General features: G+C 40.1%; 2 protein-coding genes across 2 annotated transcripts; one reads left to right on the top strand and one right to left on the bottom strand.

The window, feature by feature from the left end:
* The first annotated feature begins 4,671 nt into the window (after window positions 1-4,671).
* On the top strand, window positions 4,672-7,628 carry il17a/f3 (interleukin 17a/f3). The gene is made up of 4 exons (XM_071914250.2): window positions 4,672-4,720; window positions 5,236-5,441; window positions 6,300-6,443; window positions 6,998-7,628. The coding sequence occupies exons 1-4, from the start codon at window positions 4,712-4,714 to the stop codon at window positions 7,122-7,124; spliced, it is 486 nt and encodes a 161-aa protein (XP_071770351.2). The 5' UTR covers window positions 4,672-4,711; the 3' UTR covers window positions 7,125-7,628.
* A 1,946-nt stretch (window positions 7,629-9,574) lies between these two features.
* Window positions 9,575-14,419, bottom strand: stmn4 (stathmin-like 4). The gene is made up of 5 exons (XM_071914229.2): window positions 14,407-14,419; window positions 13,957-14,052; window positions 12,061-12,266; window positions 11,044-11,235; window positions 9,575-9,724 (listed from the first exon to the last, which is right to left on the bottom strand). The coding sequence occupies exons 1-5, from the start codon at window positions 14,417-14,419 to the stop codon at window positions 9,665-9,667; spliced, it is 567 nt and encodes a 188-aa protein (XP_071770330.1). The 3' UTR covers window positions 9,575-9,664.
* Between the last annotated feature and the right edge of the window lie 424 nt (window positions 14,420-14,843).

Raw genomic sequence — 14,843 nt, 5'->3', positions numbered from 1 at the left:
GATTGACAGAGCAAAGGTGCAGCAGATTTAAGTAGCTACATACTGTATCATCATGGAAAATTACCAGCAGCCTAATGCTGGTAAATTTGCACTGTGGCTCCTGCTTCTCTACCAGCTACTTTGGCAGGAAACTAACCATCACTTTGAGGTTCTTTTCTATTGTAATAATTTACTTGTAAAATAGTACAAGAGGCTGGGGAACTTTGTAAGTGTTTGGTCGTCAAATACTAAAGCTTTCCTGCCTGTGTACCAAGGTTTCTAGTGGAGAAGCCTCTGAAAAAGCATTTTATGTGAAATCTCCATTGAAAAAAGACATGAATGAAACTTTTGAGTGGGTGGCAGCTCCCAAGCAGGGTGGCCCACCCACCTCTTCCCTGGTTGGGACACTTCTTACACACTTCTGCACTAGTGGCATCAACACCACTCACCTTTCTCACGCTTTTCTTGAGCCCTAGTGTGAGAAGTTGACCCCGCCCACACACTCTCATAGATCATAGACATGCATATAGTCCATATCTGACTTGCTGCTGTGTGCTGTAGCAGCCTGTGGCTCCGATCAGCCTGCAGATAAGAGCCCGAGTCGGCCGGGCCGCAGAACCAGCAACCGCTCCCACTGCCATCCAGGACATGACGGCCTCCAGGTCTCGACACCCACGACTGACTCATCACCTCCAGGGCAAAGGTTGCAACCTACGCTCTCTCATTTTCGTTTTAACCAAGACCAAGTGTTTGTTTTTTTTTACAGGTGGATTTGGAAGATGAGCGTAATGCCTCCCTGAATTATTTTGGAGAAATATGGTATCAAAACGTATTAAAATTCTGCTGCCATGGCCTTCTCAAGTGTCTGCAATGCAAGGCAGGCTGAATGAAGCTCCAGGTTAGTAGATTAGTAGCCTAAAATTCAATGTGAACGTTGTCAGAAGAGCCTACTACAGTTTCCTGCAACATCAGCTTGGGTCATTAGTTGTTCTTTTGGAGAATGTGCATGTTGAGAAAATCTTGTCTCTTTCAGCTCCATCTAGCCCACAGACCTATTAACAATCAAGTCACATCCAAACCCTTATTCGTTTCATTTTCTAGCATTAAATGGTGTTTTAATGCCTAGTTTCTTTAATTATGAGTTGGACAATAAAATTGAGCTTGGGATGTAGGGGCAAGAAACTAAATTTCTTATTTGGGATGGGGCAAAAATGTTTTGAAGCTTTGTTCCAATGTGTTTCTGAATCTCAAAGAATCATCCTCTGTGAAAAATACTCAAAGTGAATTGGTTTGTGGCTGCTGTCCATAAATGCATCTTTGCTCCTTTTCTGTTCTACTTCTGTCCTTCATGCCATACCTGTAGAATATTTAGTCATAGTTTCAGCCAGTCTTAAACTTTTGTAGCTAGGAGTCGAAACTTAACAAAAGTACTTTTGCCCTAAAACTCAGGCTCATGAAAACATACTAATATGCCTGCAAGTGTGGATCCCATACTACAAGAAACACTGACACAGCATTTACAGACAGATAAACCAATAGACTGATAAATCATGGCTGCTGTTTTGTCCTCTCATGTATAGAAGATACATGAGAGGACAAAACATCAGCCATGATTTATAGAGTTAGATGATTATGATTTGTAGAGTCAGATCAACTTAGTCACAACCTCCCTTCTAGGCATCAGATAAGGGGAGTGAAAGACAAAGGGGAAGAGGTGGGAGTCCTTCTCTCTCCCTCAGCCTCTCGTCTGTCCTTCTCCCACCCTCAGCCTTCACTCCTCATCGCTCTCATCATTCTACATCACTACATCACTCGGGAATAAATCTTTGGCATGGTGATGTCGGACATTGATTGACTCTGTCTCTCTCTTTCTCTTCCGTCTCTTCTTCTCAGATTACTTGCCATTGCCACTTTATCTTTGTCACTCAGCATCAAGTCAACTCTGCCTTTGGGAATAAGGTTTTTATATGATGCTGCTGACTCTTGCATAGCAGACTGTAACATTTACTGAGAGCCAAGGTCTGCCAAGGCCCTGTTGGTGGGCCTGTCGAGGGATTTCCTTAAATTTAAAGTAATCCATGCCTGTGTAAGAACTGTAAGGTATGTCTGGATGAGTAGAGGATCGCACTAAGACTGCAAGGTTTAAGGGTTTGCTTGCCACTGGAGCTGCTCACGCTAAAAATGTATGGAACTACTTTGGATAAAACGGCATCGCCTTTCAAATTACCCCGATCAGTAGTCTGATGCACCGGACTTTAGGCCAAGTCCTTGTTTTTTTGTGATTGTTACCAGCCTCAAACCAGCGATAAACTGCTGTAGAGATGGTACAGCTTGTGGAGCAATAAGGAAATGAACACCAAAAGATGAGTGTGTACAGCTGAAGCAGCATTTAGTTCTGCAGGGTGTTTGACTGTGGCTTGAATCTAAGGCTGCTTCATTGTAATCCCAATCTCCAATCTACATGATCAGCTATTTTGAGTATTCATCATCAATCATTTTTCTGAATCTATTCTCATAGTTGTAGGATATGTAACACATAATATTTGGTTACACTTGATTAACCTGTTTAAAAGTATTGTAATATTATTATTTACAGTAATATTGATGAAAATCTCCCGAATACATATTGTGCTTACAACAGTGTAACAGCACCATTTTAATGAAGCCATTTGAATGGTGTGTTACACTGTAAGTACATTAATGTATTTTCAAGTATCTTCACAGTATTGTTGTGTATTTACAGTACTTCTCTATAGGTTAATATACACTGGAATAACACCAGTGTAAAGTGTTACTCAATATTCAAACATGTTGTAATCGCTGTTTGAAAACCAAAAGTACAACTGATGTGTGGCAGAGGTAATGGGGTCAAAGACATCTAACTTTGAAGTGCACTTCACTCCACTTCACACTTCACACTTCACACAACACATCCCACTATGGCTGTGCGCCACTTAGACGGCTCCTTTCTGATGCTTACTCATATCTTGCATGACAAGAGGAAGATCATATCATGTTGTGTGTGTGTGTGTCTGATGAGTATTGCCGCTGATTTATAACCAGAACCCCGTCAGCGTTCCTTTAACCTACATTGTTCAGAGTGGGTGGAGAGTTTGAATGTAAAGTTAAGTAATGCAGGACTGGGGTCAACTCACTTCTAGTGCAGGCAGTTCACAGTGTAAATAGAAACCATGGTTAAATTGTTAATGGTAGAGCATTTATTCTCTATTGTTTGGATGGATGGAAGGATGGATGGATGGATGGATGGATGGATGTGACAAGTGAGAAGAGTTTGTCAATGTTTTCAGTTTTAAGGTTAATTCACTTTCTGAACTGAAAAGGAATTGAAAAGAAATCGAACACAACCCAGGTATTTTATTCTACTGTACACTATCAGAATATCAATATAATGTCAGCACCAACACTATTATCGGCCTAATTCAGAGATCTGGACCAAAATTTAGAAAGTATATCACAAGTAATAATCTGTGCTTTAGTCAGGTTTGAGGAGACAAAATCCCCTCTGTTTTGGTTCGGCCATTGAAAGAAAACACACTTTCATTTCCATGTCCGCCCTTCCTTCCAGCTCAGTAACTTCTTACATTCTTCATTGCCATGGAAATAAGCAGTTTTAGTGTTTTCACTATTGCATCACACATGTCCAAGATATGTAGAAAACAACTGAGATGCTATCACTAAGAATGAGAATGAACGCTTTAAGACTCTTCCCTCCTTATTGGATGTAGAGACTTTGGACTTTGTGGACACAGCTCAAGAGTTTACTTTCTGCTCACTGGAGGTTTTCAGTCTTAGTGCGACTATCTCAGTTGTTTTCCACAGATCCGGTTCCTGTTTCCAATGAGCACCTATGAACTTAAGGACTTTACTTTTTTCTTAAATCACAAAAGCACCAAGTGTTGCTTCTGTCTGCCAGGTCCAAGATACATTTTCCCACCTTATGACAGGATGTAACAGGTCAACAAGTGTATGGAGGTGTCATCATGTTTTACGATAAGTCAAAATGGGGTCAAGTGAAATGAAAGCACTTCAGGAGAGTATAAACACTCAAGAGGAAGTAAGAAAGTTCATAAGTTAACAAACAACCAGATCATCATATTGTCATTTTTCTTAGTGTCTAAGAGGGCTTTTCTAGGAGAAGAAAAAGTCTTGTGCACAGCATGTAAGTCAAGAGATGCTGATAACTGCAAGAAGAGCATCAGTAGAGCAAAAATTACACATATCTATGTGACTGACCCAGGACTATGGACTTGATGCAAAATTAAAGATTAAAGATATTTAAGGATATTTTACATTAAATCCATAGTCCTGGGTCTTGAGTATGCGGTTACAGTAACATAGATATATGGATTTGTTTTGCTCTGCTAGGGCTTTTCTACTCTTTACACCCTTTATATGTCAGAGTTGTATGTTACAATATGATGACAAAAAGCAAGATAGAAAGAAAAAAGCTTACATAGATAGGTGATACAGAGAAAAAGATTGATAGTGAGATAGAGGGAAAGAAAAAGAAAGAAACGTAACCACAGAGACAGGATCAAAAATGTTATCTTGTTTTAAAATCAGTGGCAGGCACAGCGGAAATGTACCACAGGCCCTGCCAACGCACACCAACACAGTCTGCCTGCATATAAACCCAGCTACAACGAAGACAGAATCAAACTGCAGGAGAGTTCCACAGTAAAGTTTTGGGTGCGGACGAGACTGCAGAACCATGCTGTTGGTGAGTTGGGTCGCTTTTGCTTTTGTTTAACTTTCTGATGTCTTCACAGGATATGAGTATATGATGTGAGTTGGCATGCAATGCTACATTTGACTTGATACAGCTCAAATTCTCATGTGTCTTAAAATTGGGGAGCAAGTGGGAGATGTCTACGGTTCAAGGACAAGTCCTGTAATTTAGGTTTTTTTTTCTCAAATGTGTGGGTTCAAAAGTCATGAATGAAAAGAAACCAACAAGATCTTGCACGCTGATAAATTAGGAAGAAACCCAAAAGAGGCCAACTGATGCAAAAAAGGACTAACATTATATTTGCTAAAGCACAAAAGTTATGAAAAAGTGCAATAAAACAAAAAAGTACACAAAAACAAAGCCTATCCTCAAGTTCTATTTTTTGCATCAGTTATAGCCTCTTTTGTATTTCTTCCTTTATTATCAGTGTGGGAGTTCTTGCTGGTTTCTTTATGTCTTAAAATCGCAGTAAGAAAGTAATGCCCTGTCTGGTTTCTTGAGTATAGGCATTCAGATCTTTGTTGCTGCTGGGCCTGGTGACGCTGCTGCATGGATCCAGGACGGGACAGGCGGTTTCGGTGAAGTTGGGGCAGAGAACCGGACAGAAGGACAGGACAGTGAAACTGATCCTGGATACCAAACTGCAGCCACACATCACCGGCATGTCTGCCTCAACTATTGCCAACATGTCTCTCTCACCCTGGACGTACAGGTGAGGCATTGCTGTGTGATATGACAACCTTTATTGTTCTTTATGGTTCGTTAATCAGTGAGTCGCATGACTTGGACTGAAGTCAGACTCAAGTCACCATTTTAATTGCTCGAGACTTGACTTGATGCGTGAAGAGAAGACTTGAGACTTGACTTGACTTGTACTTGTAAAGGTTTCTAAAGTCTTGACTTGAGATCTTGTGTTTGTGTAAATGACTTAGATTGAAAGTGATGAGATTTGTTCCACCAGACGACTGAATATAAATTCTGTTTTCTGAATTTGTATGGAATGATTGAATTTATTGAAGTTGAAACTGATTATTTTCTGATTTTGACATCAGTCTTGAAAGTCTATTTTATTTATTTATGAAGCTTTTAATTGACTGGCAAAATAATGCATGTCTTATAGGTCTGTAGATCCGGTTCACTCTCTTACTACAAGCCAGCTGATTATTACACAGATACTGTCACATCAGCACTGAATCGTGTGCTTTCCGTAATTCTTTCATCGGAGATTCTTCAACTTTTTCAGCCTGGTATCCCAACAGGAAATGTGGTCTCTCATCCAGGGACACAAACTCATTAAAATGTATTACTGCTCCCATCATGTGAGGACCCGCCAGTATGTAGTAATGACCTGAAGCTCCTGTAGACTGATGCTAAAATCCAAAATGGCCCTTGATAGGTTAATTAATAAGGTTCTTATTAATACACCTGTAATGGAAATGTTCTGGAGCCATGCTTGATACATTTTAGAGAATCTATACAATGATACAGTACATGGACTAGTCTGACACTTTTCTTTGTCTCTCTCTTTTCCCCTCCCTTTCTCCCAACCTCTCTCTCTCTCTCTCTCCAGAGACTCCTGTGTGGAGTCTCGGTTCCCCAGCCGGATCTCCCATGCTCACTGTCTGACCTCCGGCTGTCTGAGCCTGCAGGGAGGGGGAGAGGACCTGAGCCTGGAGGCCAAACCTATCTACTACCAAGTCCTGGTCCTCCACAGGTCAGATATAAAATAATAAATCACTCCAGAGTTTCTCCTATAGAAGCAAGTAATGGCTCTGATTTTGTTTTGCTCCTAGTTTTGTTTACAATGCAAGTTGTACCGGTAAAATTGTTTAAAGAAATACACCAAGTTTCTGTGAGATTTAACATTGGTCAGCTTACCTGTTAAGTAATGAGAACATAGATACCAGAATCATACATACATGTGTCCCTGGTAGATCATTTGCTCTGATGCTCAATGCTAAACACCTAAAATTTGGGAGAAATATATTTATTTCACATACAGCAGTGGCAGTTTTCTTGCTGTGTATGTATGTAGGGGCAAATAGTATAAATGCTTTAGCATATTAAAAAAAATCAATGGTTGGTTTCATTGTAGTTAACTGAATGGAATGGCACAGAATTTAATTAATCTGAATGAGTTCAGTTCAGTTCAGTTCAGTTCATCCCCTTTCAAGTCCAGTGCAATTCATCAAAATTTACACACAATAACACACTGAGCATCATCTGAGTGTCTGCAGCCTTGACTGATTTTCCCATCCCATCCCACAGAGTCCAAAAAGAGGGGAGGAATAACAACAAGGGAGGGAGGAAGGGGAGGAAGTATGCCTTCAGACTGGGGACGGAGACCATCCCAGTGGGCTGCACCTGTGTGAGGCCCAGTGTTGTGCCACAGTAGTGATGCGGGGAAGAGTTTTGAATTCAGTTTGAGTTTTGAATTTGCTGCAGTGGGCCAGCGCTGAATGAATGAAGGGACAGGCAGCGGTATAAACAGTTGTCGGATGCTTTGTATTGTAATACAATTCAGGTCAGTTCGTCATTCTCTTAGGACAGTTGAAGGTGGATGTTTGTGTTTTCTTGGATTGGTGGAAAGATATATATACGTATGTGGTATAGTAATATATATTTGGCAGGTTTTAATTTGGATCTTATTTTGCTTACATTTTTAATCCCATGTTTTATTAGTCCTGCCCTTGTTTATTGTATTATAGCACTTTGAAATGCATTATTCATATTTTTATGTCAACTTTAATGTCTAATCAGGCTATGAAAAAAGATTTAGATTGACTAATCAGACTTATAAAAAATAGAATGCAAATTATTTAATGGTTCAACCTTGTGCATTGTATAATTTATTTGTTTTAAATATGTTTGGCTGGGGAATTTATATGTGATGTTGATGAAATATCTTATTCCAGCTCATTTAGTTACTGCATAAGTGCACACTGTATATCCATATGTGCCTAACTTATAAAAGTGATGTAAAAATTATGTTAATACATTAGAGTGTGAAAAGCTGATGTGTCATGGATGTACTTGGCTAAGCAAATAAAACATAATAATAAAACAGAAAAATACCAATGGATATATGTTTATATCAGGCAAAATCTAACCAGTTTTGTGTGTTGTCAGCGTGTGTGAATGTGTGTGTGTGTGTGTGTGTGTTTGTGTGCGTGTGTGTGTTTGTATGTGTTCTAGTGTAAGTTAAGTGTATACGGCTACAAGGTGAGAAATAACGAGAGCCAGAGCAAAGTAGTGAGTTAAATCAAGCTGTTTTTACTGACCATGCCAAATAGATACAATCAATCCAGCCTTTAAGATATACAGCAACACACAGTTACAGCAAGTACAAACCCCATGTTACTACTCCCCCGATTACAGTGCAAACATTTTGGACATCACAATCAAGTCAGTATGACTCAAAAACTCAAGCGAATTTCAGCTCTCTGTTTACTCATTTTGCGGGTTTGGTTCATTCAAATTCCTTTGACAATCACAAATTAGACAATCAGAGTACAGTGACACATGCCAAAGCAAAGTGCAGCCACTGGCTAGTCAGAAAACCCAAGCACTTTCCTTCAAAACCTTTGTCTAACATCTGAATCCATGTAATTTAACATTTTTGCCTCCGTTTGATCTGTTGTTATCGTCGTCTATATATATATATCTTCACTGTACTTATGTATGTGCTTTTGAGTTGTGCTTAATGAAATAAGAGTGCAGTCAGTGCTCTACATCTAAGAGACTCAAATGTATGTTATTGATCTAGTTCTACACTACAGTTATGATCTAAAAGTTCACAGAGTTTCTGTAAATGGCAGAATACAGCAGAGCTCCTAGTTTTTTTTCAAGCTTACGGTGTGTTTTTCTCTTACTTCACGGCAGCGCACTGTGAAAAAACAAAAAAACAAAATAAACAGCCCGATTCTTCATTTGACATTCGTGAACCATTTACTGAGATTTACTGAGATTTTTAACACACGCAGTGTTTGGCGTCCCTAGATAGATCGTACGATCTGAAAAACGGCGCAGCAAAGAATTAGCGTGAGAGCAGTGGAACTTAGGTAATCAATTTTTAATTTGGATTCGGAGATGGCGTATGCGCGCGCGTGTGTGTGTGTGTGTTTTTGTGTGTGTGTGTTGACTGGAAAGTACCCTGTGAATCAGAGGCTGAAGAGGCCTGAGACTTCTGGTTATGACTCTTATTGGTTATGACAGAATAGGGCTTCTAACTAGATCTGTGTCCAGTTCCTCATGCACATCATACCTACTTTCGAATCTTCATCACTCCACACAAACAACCATCGTTCTGGGTAACAATTTAGATTACGGTTCCTCCCTTTTCCATAATTACAGTTTAATTGGACAGAAACAAAACAACCACATTCATGAAAGCTGCTCCGTTGCTGCCAACAGGCCTAGAATAGATAGAGAGAAATAGAGAGAAAACCAATGCTCAGTCTCCCTCACTTTCTCATATCAGTAGTGTTTTGTATGACACTGCTAATGTACCGTATATTAGCATTTGTTGCTGTCTGACTGAACCAGAATTACAGAAACAAGGGAGCCGTAATTTAACATTTTTTACCTCCTCCTGCTTTGATGCAGCTTTCACTTCCCTCCAAACAAACACAGGCTCCCCTCTTTTAAAAATCTTAAATGAAACATTTTGTTTTGTTGCCAATAAACCCCTTCCCCCCCTCCCCTCCTTAGAAAAAAGAGAAAAAGATTTTTGTTTTTGAATTTTCAACATCAAGAGTTGCTTAAAGTTTGTACAGCTTGTTCAGAATCGTCACAGCATACATCAAATATGAAAACCTGCCTTTTCCCCTCGTTTTGAGTTGCTTTTGAGTTCTTTTTTTTTTTCCTGCACTGTTTTCATTTCCATTTTTTTTTTCTTTCACGACTCTTCCTCCTCCGCTCCCTCACTCCACTCGTCTACCGGCAGGCTTCCTCCTTCATTTCCTTGTTCTTCCTCACTTCTTCCGCGTGTTTGTCCTGCCAGACAAACACAGAGACACGGCAACATCAGTATCATTTGCATTCATGAATATATTAGCATTAATGAGGCGGCACCCAGAGACCTGAGCAGAACAAAGCAACAACTCAGAGACTATTCATAAAGATTTGAACAGGGGAATGATCCAGAAACAGGAGATCTAAAAACTCTATTCCACCTTATATAATATTCATGATTAGTTTATGATACTGAAGTTTTCACAGGAGGCAGATCCCATTTGCACTCAAGAAAACATTCAATTTCAGTCAGAATTAAACAGCGTGGATCAAAAATTGTGACACCTGATCACAGAAACATGTAAGAATTGTAAAGCATACTATAAATAGTCCAAGCTCTTATCATTCATATCATATCAGTCATATAATTAGAAGCGATTTGACTCCAAAATGTTGCCAATTGCTTGCATGGTTGCCACATATTTGCAGCTGCATATAGTTATTCATTGTATTTGAAATAACATATACAACAAGTTTACAGTGGTTTATAATGTCAATTCAGCTTTAAAGGAAAATTCCACACTCAGATACTCTTCCTTCAGATATCATCAATTTCTGATGTTCAATGCATTCCAGGATTTATTATTTTGCGATGAATTGTTACCTTTTTGGTGTACCCACTTTCCCTAAACCTGTCTTGTCTACTGTTGTTTCCTATATTTCCCAGAATGCCTTTCAGCAACCCCCAGAGAATGTGCCTGCATGGACTTACTGTATGTGTAGGTGGAGAGAGCGATGACGACAGCGACAGTAAGACCAAGAGAGCGAGCGTCATGGCCTTTACTCAAAATGCAACATGTCTTGTGGCTGCATTGCATTCTGGTCTATTGAGGCTGCTGTCGGTGGAGAAATTGGTTTCTCTGCCTCTTCTACGATGGATTTCTCCCTGTATGATTGTTGAACGTCGGTGCAAAATGGTGAGTCTAGAAAGAAGCCCTTGCTCTTTGATTCTGAGGGATTGAGACCAAAACCTGACGTTTAATGCTGATGATTTAGATCACTGAAAATTTCTCCCTTATTAAACTCTCAATATGACATCACATTGTCTAAATGTGGCCAGTTATCCATGGAAATAAGAAAAATACACCATCAAACAACAAAATGGACCCAGGAATGCAAGGTGCATCACCAATAGCTGTTTCTTTAACAGTGTTTAAGTGTTTTAGGGTGGATCTTTCCTTTAAGCTTGAAAACCTGAGTTGAGAAAAACACTGTATAAACCTCTATGAGTCTAGAAAAACACCAGAAAAACGCTCTCTAGAATAGATAGAGATAATCAAATGAACCAAATGGTTGGCTACCTTCTCTTGCAGCCTCTCCAGCATGGCGGCCAGCAGCGCCTCCCTGTTCTCCTTGTTGGCCTCCATCTTCTGCTCCAGCTTCTCCTTGGCGTTCTTGATGAAGTTGTTGTTCTCCTCGAAGGCTTTCTGGATCACCTCGCGCTCATGCTCCCTCTTCTCCGCCAGGTGCTTCAGCAGCTCGGCCTCCTGGCACTAGAGGGCGATAGAGAGGATTCGAGTCAAAGATGATTACTGTTGCAATTAGTCACAAACCTCTCATCGATAAAAAACCAGGGCAAATTTGGGGCAAAATTTCCCAGCAATGGGCAATGAGCATGACCTATGGGCAAAGAAGGCAATGGTAACTGACAGATTTGACAGTTGGAAGAGTGAAAATGGATGATATAACATCCTGCTGCCATCACTGTCATGTTGGCCTCCTCTTTTCTACTGAAAATGTAATAATTTAATAATTTTATCAAGGTTATAATATGTGTATTATAGGCTCTGGCATCCAACAACTCGCTAGCAAGATTAAAGGTTATATAAGAAGAATCACAGCTATTATTTCCTAGTTGTGTTTACTATGACCAATTTCCTTGTCTCTGGTTGGTTGATATTGAAACCTTGCCAGCAAAGCTTTATCTCCGATCAAGCTTGGCTGGATTTCAAACTGATTTGAACACTGCTTTCAGTGAGAAAATATTTGCCCTAAAAACTTGCCTGTGTATCATCACATTTACAGGACACATTCTCTAACCACTGGGTCAGCTATAATTTGTCTTTCCTTCCCTTTCTCCCCTCCTTCCTTCCCTCCCTCCCTCCCTCCCTCTCCACCATCCTCTCTGCTTGATGAATATGAGCCATTGTGAGTGTTTTTGCATGATTGACCTTCCCTCTAGCTTCATGTCCCTGTTTTCATCTTCCCTCCCTCCCTCCTGCTCTCCCTGCTTTCCTCCCTTTCTCCCTCCCTCTTCATCCACTCCCACCCTCTCTCCCACCTCTCCTCCCTGCCATCCCTCTCCCTCCTCCCCTCACCTTTCTCCTCTCCTCGGCAGCCTCCAGTTTCTTCTGGATCTCCTCCAGCGAGGGGTCGCGGCGCTGCGGCATGGCGGTGTTGAGCTCCGGCACGCCGTCAAACGACGGGGGCTTGAGGATGACCTCGAAGGCCTGGCCCGATGCCCGCTTGTTCAGCTCGATCACCTCCACGTCTTTGATGACGCACCAGCCCAGGTCCACCGCATCTGCGTTGGGTCATGTCCAAGTTTAGATTATTTATTATGAATTTTTTATTAAATAAAACAAATCCACCCTTGCTCTTACAATGTTATATATCATCAATCTGTGATGTTCATATGCATTCCAGGAGTTATATTGTGGTGAAGTGTTGTAGTTTACTTTTCTGGTGAACCCACTTTCCCTCAACTTGCCTCGTCCACTTCTACTTCAGTTAGTGATTTCCTACATTTCCCAGAATGACTTTCAACAACCCACAAAGTATGTAAACGAGAACTTGTTGCATTCGGTTGTAGGCTATATGTGTAGGTGGAGAGAGCGATAGTAATAGCATAATAAGAGCAAGAGAGCAAGAGCTATTCCAGTTTCAAGCGAGATTTTGAGTAAAGGGCATGACCCTTACTCGAAATGCAACATGTCTTGTGCATTGCATTATGGTCTATTCTATGATGGATTTCTCCCTGTATGACTGTTGAGCATCTGTGCAAAATGGTGAGTCTAGAAAGAAGCCCTTGTTCTTTGATTCTGAGGAGCTGACACCAAAACCTGACGTTTACCGTTTATGTTTTAGATAGTTTAAAATGTTTCTGCTATTAAACTCCATTGTAGCTGCGCAGGAAATAGCTCAACATGACGTCACATCATCTACATTTGTCTAGTTAATTGTGGTAATATGAAAAATAAACCACCAAACAAGAAATGCAAGGTATATCATCAATAGCTGTTTGTTTTTTAGTTTTTTAGGGTGAATTTTTCCTTTAATACTTTATTTATTATATATTTTATTGCACATTTGCTTATCTTTCTACTTTCCACTACCCATGTTAAACAGGGTAAAAAGAGAGCCTTCCCCCACTGCTCACCCAATATACGAATATACATGAATTGAATCACCATCCGGGTTGTTTCTGTGTGATCTCCTGTCTAACTGTATGCCTTCCTCTGTCTCTTCTGCACTATATAGGAGGTCCTGTTTAGTCTGAGTGTCAGTTAGTACCAATATTGTAAATTGTTGTCTGTTCTTCTCTTGAGGCAGGAGAAATAAATAGGACACAACAAAAAGTGAAGCCCTTATAAAAGCCCCCCAGGGTCCATCTGTGCTGCATTTTCCAATTTTTCAATTTCCTCTTGGGAGCGGAGCAACACAACAGCAGAAGTGAGCAGCAGCAATCATTTAAAAAAACGCAAGGTTTGCACAATGGCCACATCTGTAAAATGCTGTGTTAAATTGTTGGATAAATGTACAGCAATTTAAAATGAAAGGTCCACTATATGCGCTGACACTGACGTTTTTTTCATATTTAACTTGCTATTATGTTATGTGTAATATTGTGTTTTGCTGTCAGCAGTAGTATTCACTCTCAAAATCAATTCCCTCAATATATCATTTCCAAAAACATGAAGGTACAACAAAAAATGATTTGATATTAAGTCAAGATAAGTTAGGATCTTTTTTTGTTGTTGTTGCTCCTCCAAAACATTTTCAGAAATTATGAAAAACACCTTTATTTGTTGATTTATTTTCATGCATTTTTTTTAAATTATACAATTATACAACAGATTTTTGAATGGTTTTCATGGACACTGGGTCATGAAAGTCCATCTGCACCTAAACAACCATGTAAACTTTTAAGTAAAAGTAAATTTGAACTTTTTTTTCAAACAACAGCCGACAATGAATGAATGAATTTTTTTTACCTTCTGCCTTGTATGTCGGTTTGTCTGCAGTCTGCGGGTTCAGGCAGGAGCAGAACAGAGACACCAGGGGGAGCTCCTTCACCTTCTCTTTGTAGGCTGACGACACACACACACACACACACACACACACACACACACGCTTGTGTTGTTATGCTTGACATTGCGGTGACTCAGATTCATATTGAATGATGAACTTGCATTACCGGACAGATGATGTTATTCTCCTTTTTAGTGAAAATGAGTTATTATGATAATGACAATAATGACAAGAGCAGTGGTTACGATAATGAATTTGTACATAATTTCCCATAATTCCCATAATGAGAACAATGTGTATAGCATTTTGGTAAACAATACTGCAGAGTTAAGAGAATCAATTATAGTATTTAATCTACAGTAAAGGGAAGGGAAGCTATGAAGTATACAAGTCTGTGCTGTCGCTGCATTTACCTGCCAGGGTCATCTTGTCAGTGTGCGTCTAATTCTCCAGGGATGATAATGATCCTTCTCTCTCTGTCAGAGAGAGAGAGAGAGAGAGGGAGAGAGAGAGAGAGAGAGAGGGAGAGAGAGAGAGAGAGAGAGAGAGAGAGAGAGGGAGAGAGAGAGAGAGGGGAAGAGGAAGGGTGTTGAATGAAGCGAAGCAGCTTTGTAGGTCATATGAAAGGGACAAATCTGTTGTACAAATGAGAAGCATTGGCTAAAGAGAGAATTAAGGGGAGAAAAGAAAACTGCATGTGCCTTGACAATCTGGTGTTAATACATGAATGTTTAGACCAGTAAACAATGTTAACCCACGCCACTTGCTCACATTCTGCTCAGATTTATGTTTGTGTGTGTGTGTGTGTGTGTGTGTGTGTGTGTGTGTGTGTTCTTGTACTTCTGCCCTT

The sequence above is a fragment of the Centroberyx gerrardi genome, chromosome 18 (assembly GCF_048128805.1).
Source record: "Centroberyx gerrardi isolate f3 chromosome 18, fCenGer3.hap1.cur.20231027, whole genome shotgun sequence".
Lineage (NCBI taxonomy): Eukaryota > Metazoa > Chordata > Actinopteri > Beryciformes > Berycidae > Centroberyx > Centroberyx gerrardi.
The sequence above is the reverse complement of the archived record's forward strand: the minus strand, read 5'-3'. Positions and strand labels throughout refer to the sequence as shown.

Bases quoted from the DNA above. Each gene is read 5' to 3' on its own strand.
- il17a/f3 (XM_071914250.2), top strand. The intron at 5,442-6,299 runs GTGAGGCATTGC...CTCTCTCTCCAG, and splicing joins CTCTCACCCTGGACGTACAG to AGACTCCTGTGTGGAGTCTC. The intron at 6,444-6,997 runs GTCAGATATAAA...CCCATCCCACAG, and splicing joins CAAGTCCTGGTCCTCCACAG to AGTCCAAAAAGAGGGGAGGA.
- stmn4 (XM_071914229.2), bottom strand. The intron at 12,267-13,956 runs GTAAAAAAAATT...GACCCAACGCAG, and splicing joins ACCGACATACAAGGCAGAAG to ATGCGGTGGACCTGGGCTGG. The intron at 9,725-11,043 runs GTAGCCAACCAT...TTTGTCTGGCAG, and splicing joins TGGAGAGGCTGCAAGAGAAG to GACAAACACGCGGAAGAAGT.